At 38.1% G+C, this 19,876-nt stretch overlaps 1 protein-coding gene across 2 annotated transcripts in view; it reads right to left on the reverse strand.

The window, feature by feature from the left end:
* Positions 1 to 19,876, reverse strand: part of FAM3C (FAM3 metabolism regulating signaling molecule C) — a 57,735-nt gene that overhangs the window by 24,142 nt on the left and 13,717 nt on the right. For both annotated transcript variants that reach the window (XM_030308307.1, XM_030308308.1), the window contains exons 3-5: positions 15,781 to 15,885; positions 7,020 to 7,049; positions 6,253 to 6,376 (exon numbers count right to left, since the gene is read on the reverse strand). In XM_030308307.1, the coding sequence (XP_030164167.1) occupies positions 6,253 to 6,376; positions 7,020 to 7,049; positions 15,781 to 15,885 (259 nt within the window). The remainder of the gene's footprint in view (positions 1 to 6,252; positions 6,377 to 7,019; positions 7,050 to 15,780; positions 15,886 to 19,876) is intronic.

Raw genomic sequence — 19,876 nt, forward strand, 5'->3', positions numbered from 1 at the left:
ATGTGGGGCTCAAGATCATGACCTGAGCCGAAGTCAGATGCTTATCCAACTGAGCCACCCAGGTGCCTCAGAGGCAAGGTTATTCTAAAATGTATCTGGAAAGGCAAAGAAATTAGAATAGCTAATTTTGAAAAGAAGGAAGGAAGGAAGGAAGGAAGGAAGGAAGGAAGGAAGGAAGGAAGGAAGGAAGGAAAGAAAGAAAGAAAGAAAGAAAGAAAGAAAGAAAGAAAGAAAGAAAGAAAGAAAGAAAATGGGAGGAATCATTCTACGCCACTTAAAGACTTACTCTGTAACTATATAATCAAGAGCATGTGGTATTAGTGGATAAATTAGTGGATCAATGGAATGAATGGAGAACCCAAAACCAAGTGGAACAAAAAAAATGCACCAGTGGAAACACAGCCAACTTATTTTTTAACAAAGGAGCAAAAGCAATTCAATGGAGGAGGAAAGTCATTCCAACAAATTGTGCTGAAGCAACTAGATATTCATAGGCCAAAACTGAACTTCAACCTACATCTCGTACTTTATTCAAAGATTAATGTAGGATGGATCACAGATTTAAATATATAAACATAAAACATAAAACTAAAAGCTTTGGAAGATCATACAGAGGAAAATGTTTGAAACCTACGGTTCGGTGAGTGAGTGACAGACATGACACCAATCCATAAACAACAAAGCACATCCATGAAAGAAAAATAAATCAATAGACTGTAACTTATCGAAATTAAAACCTTTGGCCGTACAAAACATCCTGGCGAAAGGGATGTCTAGATGAGCTATACACTGTAAGAAAATAGTCTCAAGCCACATATCTGACAATAGGATTCATACCTAGAATATATTTCAAAAACTCCCAAAGTGTAACAATAAAAAACAAACAAACAAAAACAACCCAATTAAAAGATGGACATGGGGCGCCTGGGTGGCGCAGTCGGTTAAGCGTCCGACTTCAGCCAGGTCACGATCTCGCGGTCCGTGAGTTCGAGCCCCGCGTCAGGCTCTGGGCTGAGGGCTCAGAGCCTGGAGCCTGTTTCGGATTCTGTGTCTCCCTCTCTCTCTGCCCCTCCCCCGTTCATGCTCTGTCTCTCTCTGTCCCAAAATAAATAAATAAAAAAAAATAAAATAAAATAAAAGATGGACAAAGACATGAATAGATATTTCACTGAAGAGGATATACAGGTGGCAAAAAAAAAGCACATTAAAAGATGTTCAGCATCACTAGCAATAAAATTGAGATATCACTACACATCTGTTTGAAGAGCTAAAATAAAAAATAGTAATAGCACCAAATTCTGGCAAGTATATAGAGAAATTGGATCTCTCATACATTGCCAGTGGGAATGTAAAATGGTGCAGTCACTGTGGAAAATGTTTGGCAGTTTCTTACAGAATTAAACATATGCTTACCACACACCAGAAACGATGAAATTGTTTGGCCGAGCACAACAGGTGATGCATAAACTGTGTTGCATCCGTAACACAGACTATTACTCAGCAATAAAAAAGAAGGGATTTAACAGGCACCAATGTTTCAAGAGCATTATGCTGAGTGAAATAACCAATCTCATCTGGTCACATGTTGTATGATTCTATTTATATAGAATTCTCAAAACATCAAAATAATAGAAATGACAAACAGATTAGTGGTTGCCAGACGTCAGTGATGATGGAGGTGACTGTAACAGCATAGCATGAAAGAGCTCTTTGTGGAGATACAATAATTCTGTATCCCAACTGCTTACTGGCTACGGGTACCTACACGTGTCACAAAATGACACAGAACTACACATACACACACTGTACCAATGTCAATTTCCTGTTTTTGATGGTGTACTCTAAGATATAACCATAGGGGAAACTGGGTATAGAGTATGCAGGACGGCTCTGTATGATCTTTGCAATCTCCTGTGATTTCTGTAATTATTTCAAAATAAAAAGTTAAAAAAAAAAAACTCTACTTGAAGATTCATACAGGAAAAGTATAAAAATCTGATTTTGAAGAGCTTAGTAGCATTTAACTATTTATCTACCCATATGGGTTACATATCTGCCTTCAAAATCCCACTTTTCATTCTCTAAAATTTACATGTAATAAAGCATAGACTTTTTTCACAAGCAGTTCTGAAAGGTGAGTCATAAGGAAACCCACTAAAAGTGCTGCCCAAAAGAGGGAATTTCAAAATGTATTTGCTCTGCTCCCTTCAGAAATATGTGAGATAAGTAAACTCCATCATTAATGTTAAGAAGCGATAGTGTGATTAACCTGTTACATTAATAATTAAGTATCACAGTGTCTTCTCCAAGTAGAATCATCATGGGGTTAGTTATGCTGCTGTGTCTTTCACAGAGCTAGGAAATAAAAGCCACAAAGAAGCACTATGCCATAGGCTTCCCACAAGAGGGCAGTAGCTAATCGATTTTTAACAAGGAATTCAATCAGGGAAAACCTGCAATAGCAAATGACAAAATACTCAAGATTTTTAAATGTATAAAGGCTACTTACTCCCTCTTACTCACACAATTTGAAATATTTTATCTTTCACGAATATGAAGGTTCCCCCTACTACCATTCCACGCCTCCAGACAAAAATCTAAAGAAAATATTACATAATCTATAGAAAGATTCTACATCTTTGAGCACAGTTTTGCTTCAAATACCTACTCTATGTTTTAACCGCTACATCTTAAAATGGTTAGTTTAGAGCAGGCTTTAACAAACCTATAGCCCACAGGACAAATCTATCCAACTGCTTGGTTACTTTTGTTTTATCATTTATGAGCTTAGAATGTTTTTTGTATTTTTAAATGGTTATATTTTAAATGATTTTTTAAGTACTTATACACTATCCTTGATTTTACCTCTTGATCCTCACAGCCAAAAATACTATCTGGCCTCTCAATGTACACAAATAAATAAATCTCTGAAAATCATTGCTGTATATTCCTATACCAAACATTAAGACCACAATAAAAGGTGAGGTATTATCCTAATATCAATGTCATATAAACTGAAATCAGATGAGTATATGCCTAAAATAAGAGCTATACCTTGAACATAAGTAAATTCTATGGGCTCTCTAATGCAAAATAAAAAGAAGCTACAATTCCTGTAGTGTGTGACATTTGATGTTTATCCCCAGGATTTTCTATTACAAACTAATGAGAAGTTTGAAATTTACGTTAATCTCCGTAATGTATCTTGATGCATCCAACCTGTCCTTAAAGCCATAACCACCACCCTGATCTTAACTATCCTCTTTTGTCTGTACTGAGGTTTCTCAAATTTAGTCTATGATGACATTATGGACCTGATAATTCATGTGTAAAACTGCCTGGCTTCACTGGAGGGTGTTTAAGAGCATCCCAGTCTTTACGAGTACTGCCTCTATAGCTATACCATCCCATAACGTCTGTAAACCTTGACAAATGTCCCACTGAAAAGCACTGACCTGAACTAGTGGTCTCCGAAATGAGTGTGCAGGTACTCAGGACATGTGCAGGAAAACAGTAAAGTTTCTATTTATGTATTTTTACTGTCTACTTATATATTTAGTGAATACACATGAAAAAAACCTTTTACTACTGGGAGGAGGGGCAGTGTCAAAGAACCTTGGCAGTGATGGCCTTCCAACTGTTCTAATCACTTTACACATCAGTCAGGTAATTTTTTCAACATCAATGAAATCATGACATGCCAGAATCTGAAAACCTTCAATGACTCAACACTCAGAAAGGGACACTGGGGGACCTGGCTGGCTCGGTTGGTCGTGAGTTCAAGCCCGATGTTGGGTGTAGAGATTACTAAAAAAATAAATAAACTTAAAAACAAAAAGAAAGAAAAGACCTCACCTCTTTACCTTCATGACCCTTCAGCTGCTACTGCCCTGGCCCTCATTCCTCGATCTCATATCACTCATCCCCAAGAGTCTTCGTCACCCAGCTCTGCACAGCTTGTGCCACAGTTTGTGATGACTGATGTGCATTTACTCCTTAAATGTCTGTCTCTCCTACTAGACTGAGTTTCATGACAGCAGGGACTATGCTCAATAAATGCTTGCTGAATAACTGAACGAATGATGCTAAGGAAGTCAGGGTCTTTGTTTAAATCCTTTGTTGCAACAACTTTCAATACAGAAACAGAACATACGAGACAAAGTACTGGACTGTGAACTGTCCCCACGGTTTTTTCAGTAGGGATCCCTGGCCAATTATTCAGTCCTTCTTGAAGACAAGATTTTGGGGCTTCATGCATAGCTCTAAAATCCCATCAATTATTTAATTTCTCCTGAGTATCAGAATGATTCCTGAAATGAGGATGGATAGGAGGCCTGCTTCAATTTTACAGTTACAGAAATTGAAATACAAATTCCACATGACATGCCCACCATGCCAGAACCAAATTCTTTGGCTAGGAGCCTAGTATTTACTGTGCCAAATTCCACTGCCTCTATATATACTCTCTTCTTTTTGACCTATACAATCTATAAATAGAGAACCTGCTGGTAAAACAACTTTGATCTCTTCTTTGTATTAAAACTAACATGCTTCATGGGGGGAGCGGGGTGGCAGAGGAAGTCTCCAAAGAAAGTCTACCATGGGCTAGGCATTCTAAGAGAAATTCCTACCTATGATTCCGAATCAAACTTGAGGCCTCCTTAGCCTCAAGGGGAAAAGGGGAACGGAAACATTCTAAGTTAATGGGAAGGGTATGATTTAATGTAAAATCTGCAAACTTCTAAGTCTGTTGAACTTCTAACATCCAAGTTCCTTGTTACATAATTCAGTAAAATAGGACTATTATGGGAAGTCAGAAGACAGTGATGGATTAACAATGGATTATAACTAGCATGAGGGAAAAGAAAGGAAATGAGCAGGAACTTTAAAGATCATCTAGCTCAAGCCTTTAATTACAAGAAAAGCATTATTCTAAGAGGCTAAATAATGCCCATAGCTAACTGAAAAAAAGGGCTTAGGATAAAAATTCAAGAGCTTCTACATCAAAAAGAAAAGACACACAGGGGCACCTGGGTGGCTCAGTCAGTTGAGTGTCTCTTGATTTCTGCTCAGGTCATGGTCTCATGGTTCATGGGATTGAGACCTGAGCCCTGTGTTGGTCTCTAGGCTGACAGCATGGAGCTGCTTGGAATTCTCTCTCTCCCTCTATGGCCCTTCCCCATGTGTGCCCTAAAATAAATAAATAAAGTTAGGGGAAAAAAAAGACACAAACTGCAGGGAGAAACTGTTTCTGTTTCCTCCTACTATAAAATTAACTCTTTATTCTACATAATTAATGGCATGTCTATTATTTTAACATGAAATTTAAATAAGCTCATGTATTTAATTTTCCAAGAAAGAGCAGATTAAAAGCAACCAACTGAAAGCGGGCCTTGTGATTTCGGAGACACGAACTTCACCTACAAGTGACAGTCAACACTACTTAAGAACTGTAGAGCATCTGAGTATAGAAAACCATTCAGCTTAGTGGCAAACAGTTCAGTATCACAACAGGCTTGAGGTTATTACTGGATTATTTCACACGTCAACAAGCAGCATTTGGACATTCAAAACAAAAGATGTTTTTCTTTTTTCCTATTAATTGCAGGCTCTGCACTGTCAGTGTAGAACCTGATGTGGGGCTTGATCTCATGAACCATGAGACTGTAACCTGAACCGAAGCCAAGAGTCAGAGGGTTAACCGAATGAGCCACCCTGGAGCCCCAAAATGAAAGATGTTTGTAAGATAAAGCGTTCATTATCTAGGGCAGTGCTGTCAAAAGGGACTTTTTTCAAGGGTGGAAATGCTTTGTGTTCAGTTTGATAGGCACAAGCCATTTATGGCTACTCAGTACTTGAAATGTGGCTCGTTGACTGAGGAACTGAACTTTTAATTTTAATTAATGTAAATGAATTAACCTTCCCCCTACTGTTTAAGAATCAGAATTAAACAGTCACATGTGTCTATGCCTCCAGATGGGACAGCACAGATCTAGAGAATTCACACAGAGGAAGTCCCTCATCTTTACGTGAAGCTAGACAAATGCTGTGTTCTTATGTCACTCTAATATGAAATCTCCGAATTTTAAGACTCTTTAAACGTGTGGGAGAAAAAAACTGTGTAATGAAAACTGAAATCACTTTTCTTTAGTAAAACATGCCCAATACACTTTCCAAAGATCCATTAGACTCAGGTTCAATTTGCTAAAATTTACTGGCACGCCAGATACTTCCAAACTGGTAAATACTTACACATTGTCTTCCAGACAGATTTTGGGTCCCACCACATTGGCTGCTCCACTTGCCATTTTAAAAGCAAAATGCTTCTCAGGGCAAGCTTTTGAGATTCCACATTTGTATCTGGGAGGTTTTGTAGCTTTGGGGAGAAATTTTTTTTTAAAAGTGTTAATAGACTCTAGAGTCAGTTTGTTTCAGGTCTTAAACCAAAAAGAGCATTATGTAAAAACACTGAGATATACATATCTTAAAATACATGCCTTTTTTCACCCTGAGGGTTTCAAAGAACCTCAAAACAAAACACTGAACCTCCTGGGAAACAAGCTAATAACTGACATAAATATATCAGTTGATCCTGATGAAGGTATACGTATTTTATCTAATTATTTTTACTTTTAAAATTCAGTACAGGAGAGGTTTTGAATTGTTTCTTTACACTTCTAGTTAGTTCATGCACACACAACACATGGTTACCTCTAGAACCAGTAAAAAGCCTAACACATCACTGAGTATCTGTTTACGTTCTAGTTCTAACGAGGAATTCTTTTACACATTTTCTGCACTTATATTACTGAACCTAAAAAATGTTAACAAAATATCCATTATGAATACTATTATATATGTAGAATACTGAGCTATTCAAATAGCATCCTTGTAACTTTAAAAATTTCTAAATCGATTTTGCTCACATTGAAATATCCCCATTGTTTGAATGTAAGTGCTCATACACATAGGATAAAATAGAATAAACCATCTGCAAAATATTGAGACGCAATACTTACAACGCACTGCCGTGTCCAATGCTGACCTTGCTAGGAAAAAAAAGAAAAAGTTATCTTTGCTAGAAGGAATAAAGCTGTTGGCAAGTATCCACATATTAAACATATTTGGCACCAACAGGACTATAAAAATGAAAGTGCTTGAATTATTGCTCAGTATACAATAAATAAAACAGACTACTGCTCTAGAGAAAAAGTGAAAAAGTGACTTCAGGCTACAAAACTCACTATAAACAATTATGCAGAGGAATTATGGACAGTAGTATTCTACTACTGATAGAACATTTTATTCTTATCTTTACAGTTTATTTTTATTTCTACTTATAAATTTAAATCCCAATCAGAAAGTTACTCTACAAATTTAACTTCTTTTTAAATTTATTTTTCAATTTTTTGCCAGCTTTCTTGAGACATAATTGACGTGTAACATTGTATAACTTCAGGCATACAACATGTTGATTTGATACATGCATAAACTGCTAAATGATAACCGTTATATATTAGCTACCATGTCCATCCCATCACATAGTAACCATTTCTTTTTTGTGGTGAGAACATTTAAGATTTACTCTCTAACCAACATTCAAGTATAAAGTAGTATCACATACTAGTTAGTATTAGCTATGATCACCTCGCTATATTAGATTCCCAAACTTTTAAATCTTATAACTGGGAGTATAACTGGGAGTTCAGACCCTTTGAGCAATGTCTCCCCTTACCTCCTTCCCAACCCCTGGTAACCACTATTTTAATCTGTTTCTCTGAGTCTGTCCTTTTTAGATTTCACATATACCTGATACCATACACTATTTCAAACTTCTCCTTAAATGACTTTAAGTATATACTTGTTGACTATTACAGTGTTTAAAAGTGGCTGCTGCCTAGCGGCACCTGGGTGGTTCAGTCGGTTAAGCGTCAGACTTCGGCTCAGGTCAGGATCTCACAGTTCATGGGTTCAATCCCCATGTTGGGCTCTGTGCTGACAGCTCAGAGCCTGAAGCCTGCTTTGGATTCTGTATCTCGCTCTCTCTCTACCCCTCCCCTGCTCATGCTCTGTCTCCCTCTGTCTCTCAAAAATAAAAAAAACGTGAAAAAAAACTTTTTTAAGTGGCTGCTACTATAGGGTGCTGTGTACACACGCATATGAAATGCTGGAGAATATACATGAAATGGTCTTGGTGGTTAGGCTAGGAGATCTGGGGGGTGGAAGAACATAAGATGGGTGGTGGTGAGGAACTCAATTTCTCTAAAATAGAAGTGTACTGGGCATATTTAAAAAAAAATTAAGGTCAGTTACCAAGACTGTTATAATTTATTGGCTCAAGGAAGCCAGAATCTTGTGATCAAATCTTAACTTTAATGAAGTAGATCGCAATCTAGCCACCTACACTAAGAGCTTTTTAAAAGCACTCGCATCTGATCCCAGCCTAGGGGATTCAGTTTAAATCATCAACAGTATTGTGGGCAGCCATTTCCTGATTTGGCTAATAAGCATGCAGTGTCATAAATATTTGCCAGCTGTTTGACTATAAATAGTCACTTGGTTTTTAGTTCTGTATTATTTTAGATGATTGAGAATTTCCTGTAAGTCCAGAACTCAAAGTGGAGAACAGAAAGTTAAAGCTGAAAAATAATATGCAAATGTTTAAAAAGAGAAAAATGACCAAGTAAGTGAAGGCTCACTAACTCTATAAAACACTGAGAATATTATATGCCCCTGAAGTCACAAAGGCAGTGAAGTAACGTGGGGAAAGTCTAACGCATGAAATAAAGCAGAAAGCAAACCTTGTCTGTAAGTACGAAAAATATTCACGGATAAGGACAAAGACTTAACAAAAACAAATGACCAGTTAGTATATAAGAGTACTGGGACTACTGAGCTCATTCTTTCAATTTCCTTCATTATGTCATAAAAGTAAGGGAAACATCATTCTAGAGATCATCTGGTCCAAAGCTCTCACTTGTGTAAATAAGGAAAGGAAAGCTGAGACAATGATTAACAACCAGTGATTAGCAGCATGAACACTAGACATTCTCAATTTCACTTCTGTCCTGAATAAACACATATTTGCAGACTCAGGTGTTAAGATATTTACAGAAGAACACTGTTCAATCAGGAATTCTGGTATACCTAACTTATGGTAACAAGATACAGGGAAAACTCGGGGATCAGAACAGGGGTGATATAACATAGCTCATTCACATAAGCTGGGCAATCTATCCACCAAGTACTTTTGCATGCATTACTGACTTAATCATCATCTCTGTTTCAAAAAGAGAGAAACTGGGAATCCAGAAGTTGACTGATTTGATTTGTTCCAAGACATAATTAATAATTGGCAGAGCTAGTTTTCAAAGTCATATCTCACTCTAGCACCCAAACTCAAATTGCATTGCAAAATGGAAAATGTCTGAGGTCTTCTGATCACATGTATAAAAAATTGCTCGTCCTGCTCAGATCAGGCAGCCAGAATAGGGAGCTTTTAGAACAAACCTTCTGACTGAAGAGGGTTCAAGACTTGAGACAAAGTGTCCACAAGGACAGGGACATTGCTAAAGGAATCCAGGTTAAAAAGGGCACCTCTGTAGTCACTACAAAGGTAATGACTGGATTTGAAACAAGTAGACCAGTTCAGAACAACTAAGGAAGCAACACTGATGGGACTTGGCAACGGAACAGATGGAGGAACGGTGGAAAAGGAGGAATCAAGTTTACCTCTTGGACATTTGGCTTTAGAAGCTTTCATTTATTCGTTCATATGAACCAGTGAACAAAAACACCATCTCCACACTCAGGTAGATGTTCATCATCTAGTGAGGAGCTAGGGGTAGGGGATGGATGATGAGTTCTGTGCTGGACTTGCAAATTTTAGATTCTTGGAGAAGATCCAAGTGAGAAAGCCTAAAAGCCAGCTCTAAATGAGATCTGGGATGAAGATACAAACTGGAAAGTTAACAAATGATGAGGCCACCCAGAGAGAGGATTTAAAGTCAAAAGGGTGATGAGAAAATTTCAGAGACATCAGTAATCAACTGATACTCAGAGAAAGAAGAGTGTGGCTGAGGAAAGAAAGGCAGAGGGAAAGCCAGGGATGAGCCAGTAAAATGGTCAAACTAGTTTCCTTGTAGAATTTAAGAGATTAAAAAAAAAAAAAGTAAATGTTATTCAATTCAAAAAACGTTACTGGGATAGGATTTTGAGAAAACCAGTTCTTTAATCATCAGGCTTTTAAATGCGTAATATCACTCCATTTACTTTAAGAGTAAGGAGAAAAGTCGCTAAAGGTTTAAAAACAAACAAACAGGGGCTCAGTCCGTTAAGTATTCAACTTCAGCTCAGGTCATGATCTCATGGTTCATGAGTTCGAGCCCTGCATGGGGCTCTCTGTTGCCAAGGTGGAGGCACTTCGGATCCTGGGTCTCCCTCTCTCTCTGCCCTTACCCTGCTCGCTCTCACTCTGTCTCAAAAAAATAAATTAAAAAAAAATTTTTTTAATGTTTGTTTATTTTTGAGAGAGGCAGAGACAGAATGCAAGTGGGTTAGGGGCAGAGAGAGAGGGAGACACAGAATCTGAAGCAGGCTCCAGGCTCTGAGCTGTCAGCGCAGAGCCCGACGCGGGCTCGAACCCACGAGCTGTGAGATCATGACCTGAGCCAAAGTCGGACGCGCAACTGACTGAGCCACCCAGGCGCCCCTCAAAAAATAAACTTTAAAACAAACAAAAAAGTCTCGTGAAAGACTTTTCTCTCCAGACCAGATGAAAGCTAATTTTTGTCTAATATTTATCAAAACCCAAAGCCCTCTACTAGGTCTGCAATCCTGAGAATTTAACACCTGGAGGTCAAACAGGTAAATTTTCACAAATAAAACAGAATGTTTTCCACTTGCAGTATGGGCACAGCATACTAATAAAAAGCGCTCCTTTCCTGTAACTTGTAATCATCAAACTACCTTGATAGCTTTAATTCTTAATTTCTTTCACCATATACAACTTTTCACTTTAAGGAACAATAGTAAATCTTTTTGATTTGGTTTCTTTTGGGGGGGGGTTAATTTTTCATGTTAAGAAAATAAACAGCCAGGAATCATTTTATTTTTATGGTGGAAAAATTATCACGAATTACTCAAGATTTAATTGCATCAAGATAAATGGACTTCTGTATGGTTTAGAGAAGACATATCTTTGGACAGTTAAATAAGCTGACTGCTAAATCTTTTACATCAGCTGAGCTTAATTTTCACATTACCAGCTATTTTTATGGCTTACGTAATCACTGAACAATTTTTTTCAAAAATCATTTAAAATAACTGAAAAACAAAGGTCTGCAATGTCTACGAAATAAGTAACATATCAACTAGAATTACCTTCTTCAAGAAAAAGGTTAATGGTTTAATCATTATTACCTACTCTCATCAGCTGAGCTGAGAAAATGGATCCACTTGGAAGTTCTGTTTCATATCTGGTTTCAATCAAAGAACGTCTTTCAACAAGTCAAACTACAGGAATCAGAACTATTTTGTACTTAAGTTTTTAAGAACGTCAAGTAATTTATGTATATACCATTTCAGTGGTTTAAGTCTGAAAGGGTAAAAACTCATCAACTCAACAGAACAGTAAGTCCTGACGGCAGCAACGTGTGCAATAATCTGGTCTGTGTTCAGTATATTTACTAGTTGTTAAGTATCCACCCTGACAACGAACCACTGTGTGAAAACGCAATCATAACTAAAACGCACAGATTGTATCCATGTTGCTATCCTGGTTGTGACACTAGGGGTAGTTCTGTAAGATGTTACCAATATGAGAAACTGTGTAAAAGGGTATGCAGGATCCCTCCATATTATTTCTCACAAATACATGCAAATCTACAATTATCTCAATAAGTTTTGTACAAAAATTTGTTTTCAAAAAAAATCACAATGTATTTTAGTAATTTCAAGTATAATTCTGAGCAAAATTTTTCATTCTTCCTTTCTAGAAATAAGATCATTTTATTTTTCTAAAACAGTACTATATATCCAACCTGAAACTAAATTTATAGACACTATCAAGCTATTATATCAACAGTAGAAAAAATGAAAAAATTCACCACCAAAAGGAGTACAGTTCATGTCACGAGACCCCCCTCCCAATATACTGATTATAGAAATAATTCTAATGTTGGGTTAAACTTGTTACCCTTTGGTGAATGGAGTTAGATGCTAAGCAAATGGCAAAAGACAACCATATCTCCATCTTTACTCAATTATTCTGAAATGAGAATTAAAATACAACAAGCAAATTAAATTTTCACCAACTCAATAAACTGGAATCCAATAAGGTTTTGTGGATACAGTGTACAACTTCAGTCACAACAACAAAATAAGCCATCTTCCCTAAGAATGAGTAAGTCAAATAGCTAAAACACACACAATAAAACCTTGCAGTTCCCAACATTAGGAAAAATCAAAATGAAAATGAAGAGACAACTATCCTAGTTAAAGTAGCTCAGCATTTGTTCATAGGTGACTACTGGTGGCTTTTCAACTAATATAGCTTGAATCCCACTCTTCCTCTCCATGTCAAAGTACTAATCCTTGGTCACCTACATTCATTCTCCATTCAATCAGCGTGGATGGTCTACACGTACGACCCAGCGCTAGATGCTGGGTGAAGCACCAAGATACTATTGCCCTCAAGATTCATTCTCTAGTAAGGGGAGACAGATACATGAAAAATAGAAGAAATTCTCTGATGTAAGGCAGAATAACATCAGTGCCAAATTGAGATACAAGTACTATGCATTAGAACACACAGTTCACAAAAAGAAGCAATACATTCTAATAGGAAAAGAGGGAGGTTCAACTATAATTTCTCTCAAGAAGGGGCATTTATGCAGTTTTGAAAAATGAGAAGGATTAACAGACGAAGGAGGGGATAAGAAAAACGTGCTCTGTGAGGAACCAGCATGAGCAAGGTGGGGATATGGAAGGACAAGGTACGTTGTCTGTAGATCCTGTGCAGACCGGCACAAGCAAGAGTGAGACACAGCTGGGGGGGTGGGGTGGGGGGGACGAGAAGGTGAGAAGGGCAGAGGCAGGGTGGGGGTTTGAGTGGGCCTTAGATTTTACTCTCTCATAGTCAGAAGCACTAAAGGTTCATGAGTGTTATTAACCTTCATGAGTGCCGGAAAAGGTTCACGAATGCCGGAACTGCTCCGGCAGCGATGAAACGGGCAGATACCTGGGATGAGAAATAGACATGGGACATCCCTGTGATGTTTGAATAGACAGTCCAGATTAGAGACGAAGACCCAAACCAGGGCAAGCGCTAGGCTTCACCCAAGCCTCTTCCCTCTGAAAACAGCGGGCCTTTCCCCAAAGTAGTTTTTCACATGTACCAATGGTCCCACTGCCTTGCTTCTCTCAAGGATCCTCCTTTTCTTGCTTGTATTGCACTGAGTTCTGTCATCCCACTGATTTGTAATTCCCTGAATCTTTCCCCAAAGCCTAGAGACAAGTGAGACTCTACATTACTTCACAAAAAACAAAACAAAACAAAACACTTAACTTGCTTCTGCCTCAAGCTACCATCCCATAACCTTCTTCTCTTACCATCAACCTTTCTTATGTGAACTGGTTACACAGTGTTTCCCCAGCAACACTGAACGAGTCCTCAAGGCCTTCAGTGTTTTTCTGCCCCTTATTCAACTACAACCAGCTGTGTTCCCAAAGGACACCAGCCTGGCCTCTTAGTAGTAACAGAAGTAGACAGACCAGAAGTAAAGTCAAATGTCACTGTACTCTGTAATGACTACTCCATGCTGGATCCTGGATGCTTCATGTTAAAACAGGTGCTGAAAAATAGATGGTTCCAGAGGAAAATAGCCAATATACTGAGAGGAATGTTGAAGGGGGGGGGGGGGATTCCAAAACTGGAGAAGATGAAGATTTTTTTTAAATTTTTTTTTAACGTTTATTCATTTTTGAGACAGAGAGAGAGACAGAGCATGAATGGGGGAAGGTCAGAGAGACAGAGAGGGAGACACAGAATCTGAAACAGGCTCCAGGCTCTGAGCTGTCAGCACAGAGCCCAACGCGGGGCTCGAACTGACGGACCGCAAGATCATGACCTGAGCCGACGTCGGACGCCCAACCAACTGAGCCACCCAGGCGCCCCGAGAAGATGAAGATTTTTAAAAAGATGGCCTGAAGGAGTATGACTACAATTATCTCTTTGAGAGATCATTAGTGTAGGAGAGAACTCCAGCAGATCTTAGATCAGTGGATTGAAACTACTTGGGAGTTTACAAGACAGAATTCAGTGCAATACAAGAAGTACTTTTAAGTAGTTATTGGAAGAAAAGTCACCTGAAAACGTTTATACAGAAACTGATGATTACACATCAGAATTGTCTAAAGCCTCACTACTCAGTATGTGGTGTCTGGGTACCAACCTCAGCATCACCTGGGAGCCTGTGAGAAATGCAGCCCTGAGAGGGCCCATCCCAGACACTGAATCCGAATCTGCATACCAAGACTCCCTGGAGGTTCTTCTGACATTAAAACTGGAGAACCACCGGTTTAAGGGAGTCTTGAAACTAGATGTGAGAGGGAGTAAATGAGGTATTGGGATCCCTTTCAAATATTAATTTATGGAAAGCAAAACTCATTATTCCGGAGATCTCAAAGTTATTTCATCTGATTTCTGCCGGATGGGTGAAAATACTATTTCTGGGTTTCATAGTCTCACTTTTCACACATAATTTTTGTAATTTTTTTTAAAAAATGTTTACTTATTTTTGATAGAGACATAGTGTGAGTAGGAGAGGGGCAGAGAGAGAGGGAGACACAGAATCCGAAGACAGGCTCCAGGCTCTGAGCTGTCAGCACAGAGCCCAATGCAGGGCTTGAACTCACAAACCACAAGTTCGTGACCTGAGCTGAAGTCGGACACCTAACTGATTGAGCCACCCAGGTGTCCCTTTAATTTTTTTTTAATGTTTACTTTTGAGAGAGAGACAGAGCATGAGTGGAGGAGGGGCAGAGACAGAGAGGGAGAAACAGAATCTGCAACAGGTTCCAGGCTCTGAGCTGTCAGGACAGAGCCTGACACAGGGCTCGAACTCAGGAACGGTGACATCATGACCTGTGTCGAAGTCGGATGCTTAACTGACTGAGCCACCCAGGTGCCCCCACACCTAATTTTTAATACTTTAAACAATGCTTCATCCAGAGCTTACTGTAACATTTCAACAGTTAACTTATTTTATTGACTTAAGAATTTTGTTAAACACTGAGTTAAGGTGGCTTACAATGGTGTGTTTGCAACATAGCATTAAATAAATGGGTAAAGAGAAAAATAATGCAGAAGGAATTAAATAAGGGTAGGAATACAAGATGGATTTCAATGGCTGCAATTTATAATGCATTGTCATGACTCCACTTGCCATCTGAGGGCTAGATTTGGTTCCAAGTTCTCTATCAGCTAATTCAAATACTGTGTGATAGCTTCTAGAATGTTCGCTCAGAATGCCACGATTAACATCCTAGACATGAATGAAACAGACCCTATTAATATATTCAGAATGATGAGAAGATTCATACTTTATATTGGATTAATTTTAAGGCTTTCCACTGTGTATTTTAGAATATTCTAAGGGATCACACTTATTGATATAACTATATCTTCTTTTCTAGACAGACTAGACTCAATAACTGGTAACAATTTACAGACAACCAATAGAAAATAAAATTTAAGAAAGGGGAAAAAATGGAACTTACCAAATAGATTTCCTAAACTTGCATCCATTTTTATTTCAAATACTTGAGAAATAACATAAAATGTCAGTAAAAATACTGCCACGGCTACCACCAACTTTGCAGCACCTAGATAAAGGGGAGAAATAATTCAGCATGAGCTTATGAGCCCAGAGAACTTTAACTAGTGCATTTCATGAAAAACTTAAGTTTATAAAGAAATTTCTTAAACTAATAAAGTTTATGTATTGGATCTTAATTTTACTTGAGTTACAAGAAAAACTGTATAAGCAATCCACGGAGATAAGGGATTTTCCTGTTCAAAGAATTATCAGATTGGCTAGCAACCCAGACATAGGACTGCTTGAGTCATCTGCCTAGTTTTCTCCTGCCAAAAAAAAAAAAAAAAAAAAACAAACCTGCTCCCAAGTGCTGGCTGACTATACGAAAGTACCAAAGTATCACGGCTAATGGAACACCATCACCAAGCATGTTGGACGACACATTCCTAATCCTGTTCACATATAAAGGGCAATACTATACAGGGATAATACAAAAACACCAGACCTTATGGAGATCCAAGGCAACTAGCAGGATGCTCACTAAGCAAGGAACTCTCTAGTGAAATGTACCAGTTTACTGTCCTATCACCAACCAACATATCTCTTAGAGCAACACAAGTGCTCCTGACATGGCAAACAAGAGTGTTCCTCCTCAAACTGAATACCAGTTTAAGACAGGCCTTCTCCAGTCCTAGAGGACTTAATTTGGCAGCTATGACACACGCTTTGTAACGTGGTTCCATGATAAGCTCTGTGAAGACACACTCGTACCCTTTCATACCTTTCTAACTTTATTTCTGGGTGTCTCACAAATAGCACTGCCAGGTATTCGCTAACTGTTTCATAGGAATTGAGGATTTGTCTTTTTCTCCATAGCTAAGCAAATCTAGGAAAGAAAAAAAACACTGCAAGATAGGAAAGGAAATGGAAAATGACAGGAAAGAAACATCTTCCTCTTTCCCCTAGGCTTTCAGGGCCATCTCATTAGGTTGTTGGGGAAGAATATTAGTATTTGCCTACACAATCTCCATTCCCCTCTTTTACCCAAAGTTTAATTTCTATTGATCTAAAGGAGGTGGATTGGATCAGCAGGCATCTCTCTATCCTTAAGGAGACAAAAGCCCAGAGGTACGGCAACTCCCGAGACTACAAATAACTCAGCAACAGCACGAGGCCTGGAATCCAGGAATCCTGACTCAGCCCAGTGCTCTGGACAGTACTCCATTCTAACACCAGATTACCACATTCTCGTAAAAAAACTACCAAAACTCAACTTCGTGGGAAAGGAAGAGTCAAAAAGACCTATGTTCATTCTAACTTCCTAAAGAACCAGGACTGCACCCGTAAAGGGGAGGGATGAGGATGAACCACTGATGCTCGGAAAAGGCCAGTGATGCTGAGAAGTGCTGGTTTCACGGAGCCACTCTTTTCTATTTAGAAACACTCTACAATACAGAAATGAGATGGCAGGAGGAAGCCTCACAGCTAACCTAATCAGTTCCCTTACCTCCTGCGTCCGACCTTCTCTCCTCTGAAAATTACTTCCTGTTTTCAAGAGCAACCACAAATTGCCTACATGTTTAGTGCATAAGACAGCAAAATTCCAATAGGCTTTGAACTCTTGCCCCCACAGGATCTAGCAAAATTCCTGGACGTAGTCATACTCTCAACAAGTGTTTGCTACATAGATGAATGGTAAGAGGTGACACATTCCTTCTTGATCACTTAAGACCAAGGGCTTGAAGATTCTATATCACATGACAATCTTAACCACTCATTTTCTAGCAATCACGGGCATGTGCAACCAGAGATAACCTCTCCCTGCCACTTACAGCAGATATACGAAACCTTCACTGTTTAAGATCAAAATATTAAAATGAATAAAATATCAAGGTTATAACATATGAAAGTTCTAGACTAAATTCAGTACCAAGTTAGACCTGAGCCTACACTAAACAAGCTATATACATCATATATACACATACGTACGTATATACACATACGTATACAATAAACACACATACTCCATTCACTGACTGCCTACCATACAGCTAAATGCTTTACAAGTATAATCGCATTTGCATAGCTTTTCCAGGTAATTATTTTCATTTTACAGATAAGATATCAAAGCTGAAAAATTTTAGATCACTTGCCTAAGGTCACGTAACTAGTCAGTGGCAGAAATGAGTCTTCAACCAAGGCCTATTCACTGATACTGGACCCAGAGGAACTAGGAGGAAAGAAAACCTCTAAGACAGAGAAAAGTCAGACGTGGCGAAATGAACTCATAATAGAACAAGCAGATGGTCCCAGAGAGCAGGCAGGTGAAGACTGGCAGAGACCCCATAATGGTAGAGTTCTAGAACTTCTGTGACAGAGGAGTCCTCTCCAGAGTTGGGTCACCAGCCAATTCTGGACATAAAGGGCCTGACCATACCACCCCACAGTCCCCATTCTTGACTTCCCACGAGATTCTCTCTTCCTTCTAGCCACGGACTGCGCTAATCTGAGGTGTCCTTATTCTTCACAAAACAAAAAGCATAAACTTTAGACACTGTTGCCTCACTGTAAGAATAAAGGCTATAAGAATATTTCAAAGCAATCAACTTTTTTCAAACTAGAAGAGATTAATCACTCTAAAGGCAATAAATTAAATTAATCTTCCTTCTTCATTAAAAGCAAACACTTCAAGACCTATACTAGGCACAGTGCCAACCATAAAATAAGTTCTCAATGAATAATTACTTACCAATTAACCTTGATATTAATTGTTAGAATCAGAGAAATGAACTCAATGAAAATTTAATTTCAACTAGAATGAATGTAGAATTATGTGAGGAACAGAAACTTGCTTCGATTATTTCAATCATTATGTTTAATTAATGTACTTTTAAAGTCAAGGATACATGATCATCAATAGTCCTGTTGTATTCAAAGATCATTAAAAAAAAAAGACATTGTAATATGATTTTTAAACCATAAACAAGCTCTTCGTTTCTAGCAATATTTTCCTTCACTTGTTGAATAGCTACTCAAAAAAGGATATTTTGTAAGTTCATGATCAAAGGGTCCAGATTTTCAAAGCTCTACAAAGGCATTTGAGCACAACCCTGTTATGTTTTTTAATAATCATGATGTTTCATCACCTGCACCTTATTGTACAGAATGATGCTTGAAGCACAAAGACGCATTTGTTCACCCACCATGACTGAGGCACTTCTAAGAGATGCCCCCATAGGAAAATACGGTTTGCTGGTGAGAAGATGATAATTAAGAGGAAGACTATCATGATTTTGAGAAACTACAAATTATCTTCTATGTTGGAAGAACAAGTAGTAAAAATTTCTATGTACAGAGTGTGCACTTCTTCTAGACCCTTGGCCGTGCTGAAGGAGGGGCAGGGGTAGGAGAACACACTTATTTTCACTATTAAGGCAGGAAGCAGTTATCAGCCTCTCCAGGTATTTATGCATCTTTTCATAACATTTAAAGACAGCTACCTTAATACTATGAACGTCAAGCAGTGTTTTTCAGTTTCCTCCATATGCTGCCTAAGAACAGATATTCTTACACAGAACCTCAACTATGCAGACTGAACTCAAACTAGCAAATAGCCACTTAAGCAAAAATACATTTTACTGAATGGTTCACATACACTAGTTTCCATTTGAAGTACCTACATAGCAAAGATTCAAGCTTTTGAACTTCACAATGCATTTTTCTCAAGAAGTTAGAACTTCGCAAAAATAAAAATCAGTCTCCCTAGCTTGTCAAAATTGTTCTTCATATGGGCATTTTATATATAGCATTAGGCAAATAAGCTTAATGTATAAGAACATAAACACTAAAGCCATAAGTTTAAAAACCTAGCATAAATAATTTCAATAAGTTCATCCAATTTGTGATTTACCAACTACATAAAAAAGTAAAAAAGGCAAAGCAGTGATTGAGTTTGTTACACTCCAGCTTTTCACGCACTACATAAAAAGACAACTTACTCTCTCAAGCCACTTAAATAAGTTACACAAAAAGTAAAATTATTTCTGTTGAATTAAATA

Source organism: Lynx canadensis, chromosome A2 (genome assembly GCF_007474595.2).
Source record: "Lynx canadensis isolate LIC74 chromosome A2, mLynCan4.pri.v2, whole genome shotgun sequence".
In the NCBI taxonomy this organism is placed as follows: domain Eukaryota; kingdom Metazoa; phylum Chordata; class Mammalia; order Carnivora; family Felidae; genus Lynx; species Lynx canadensis.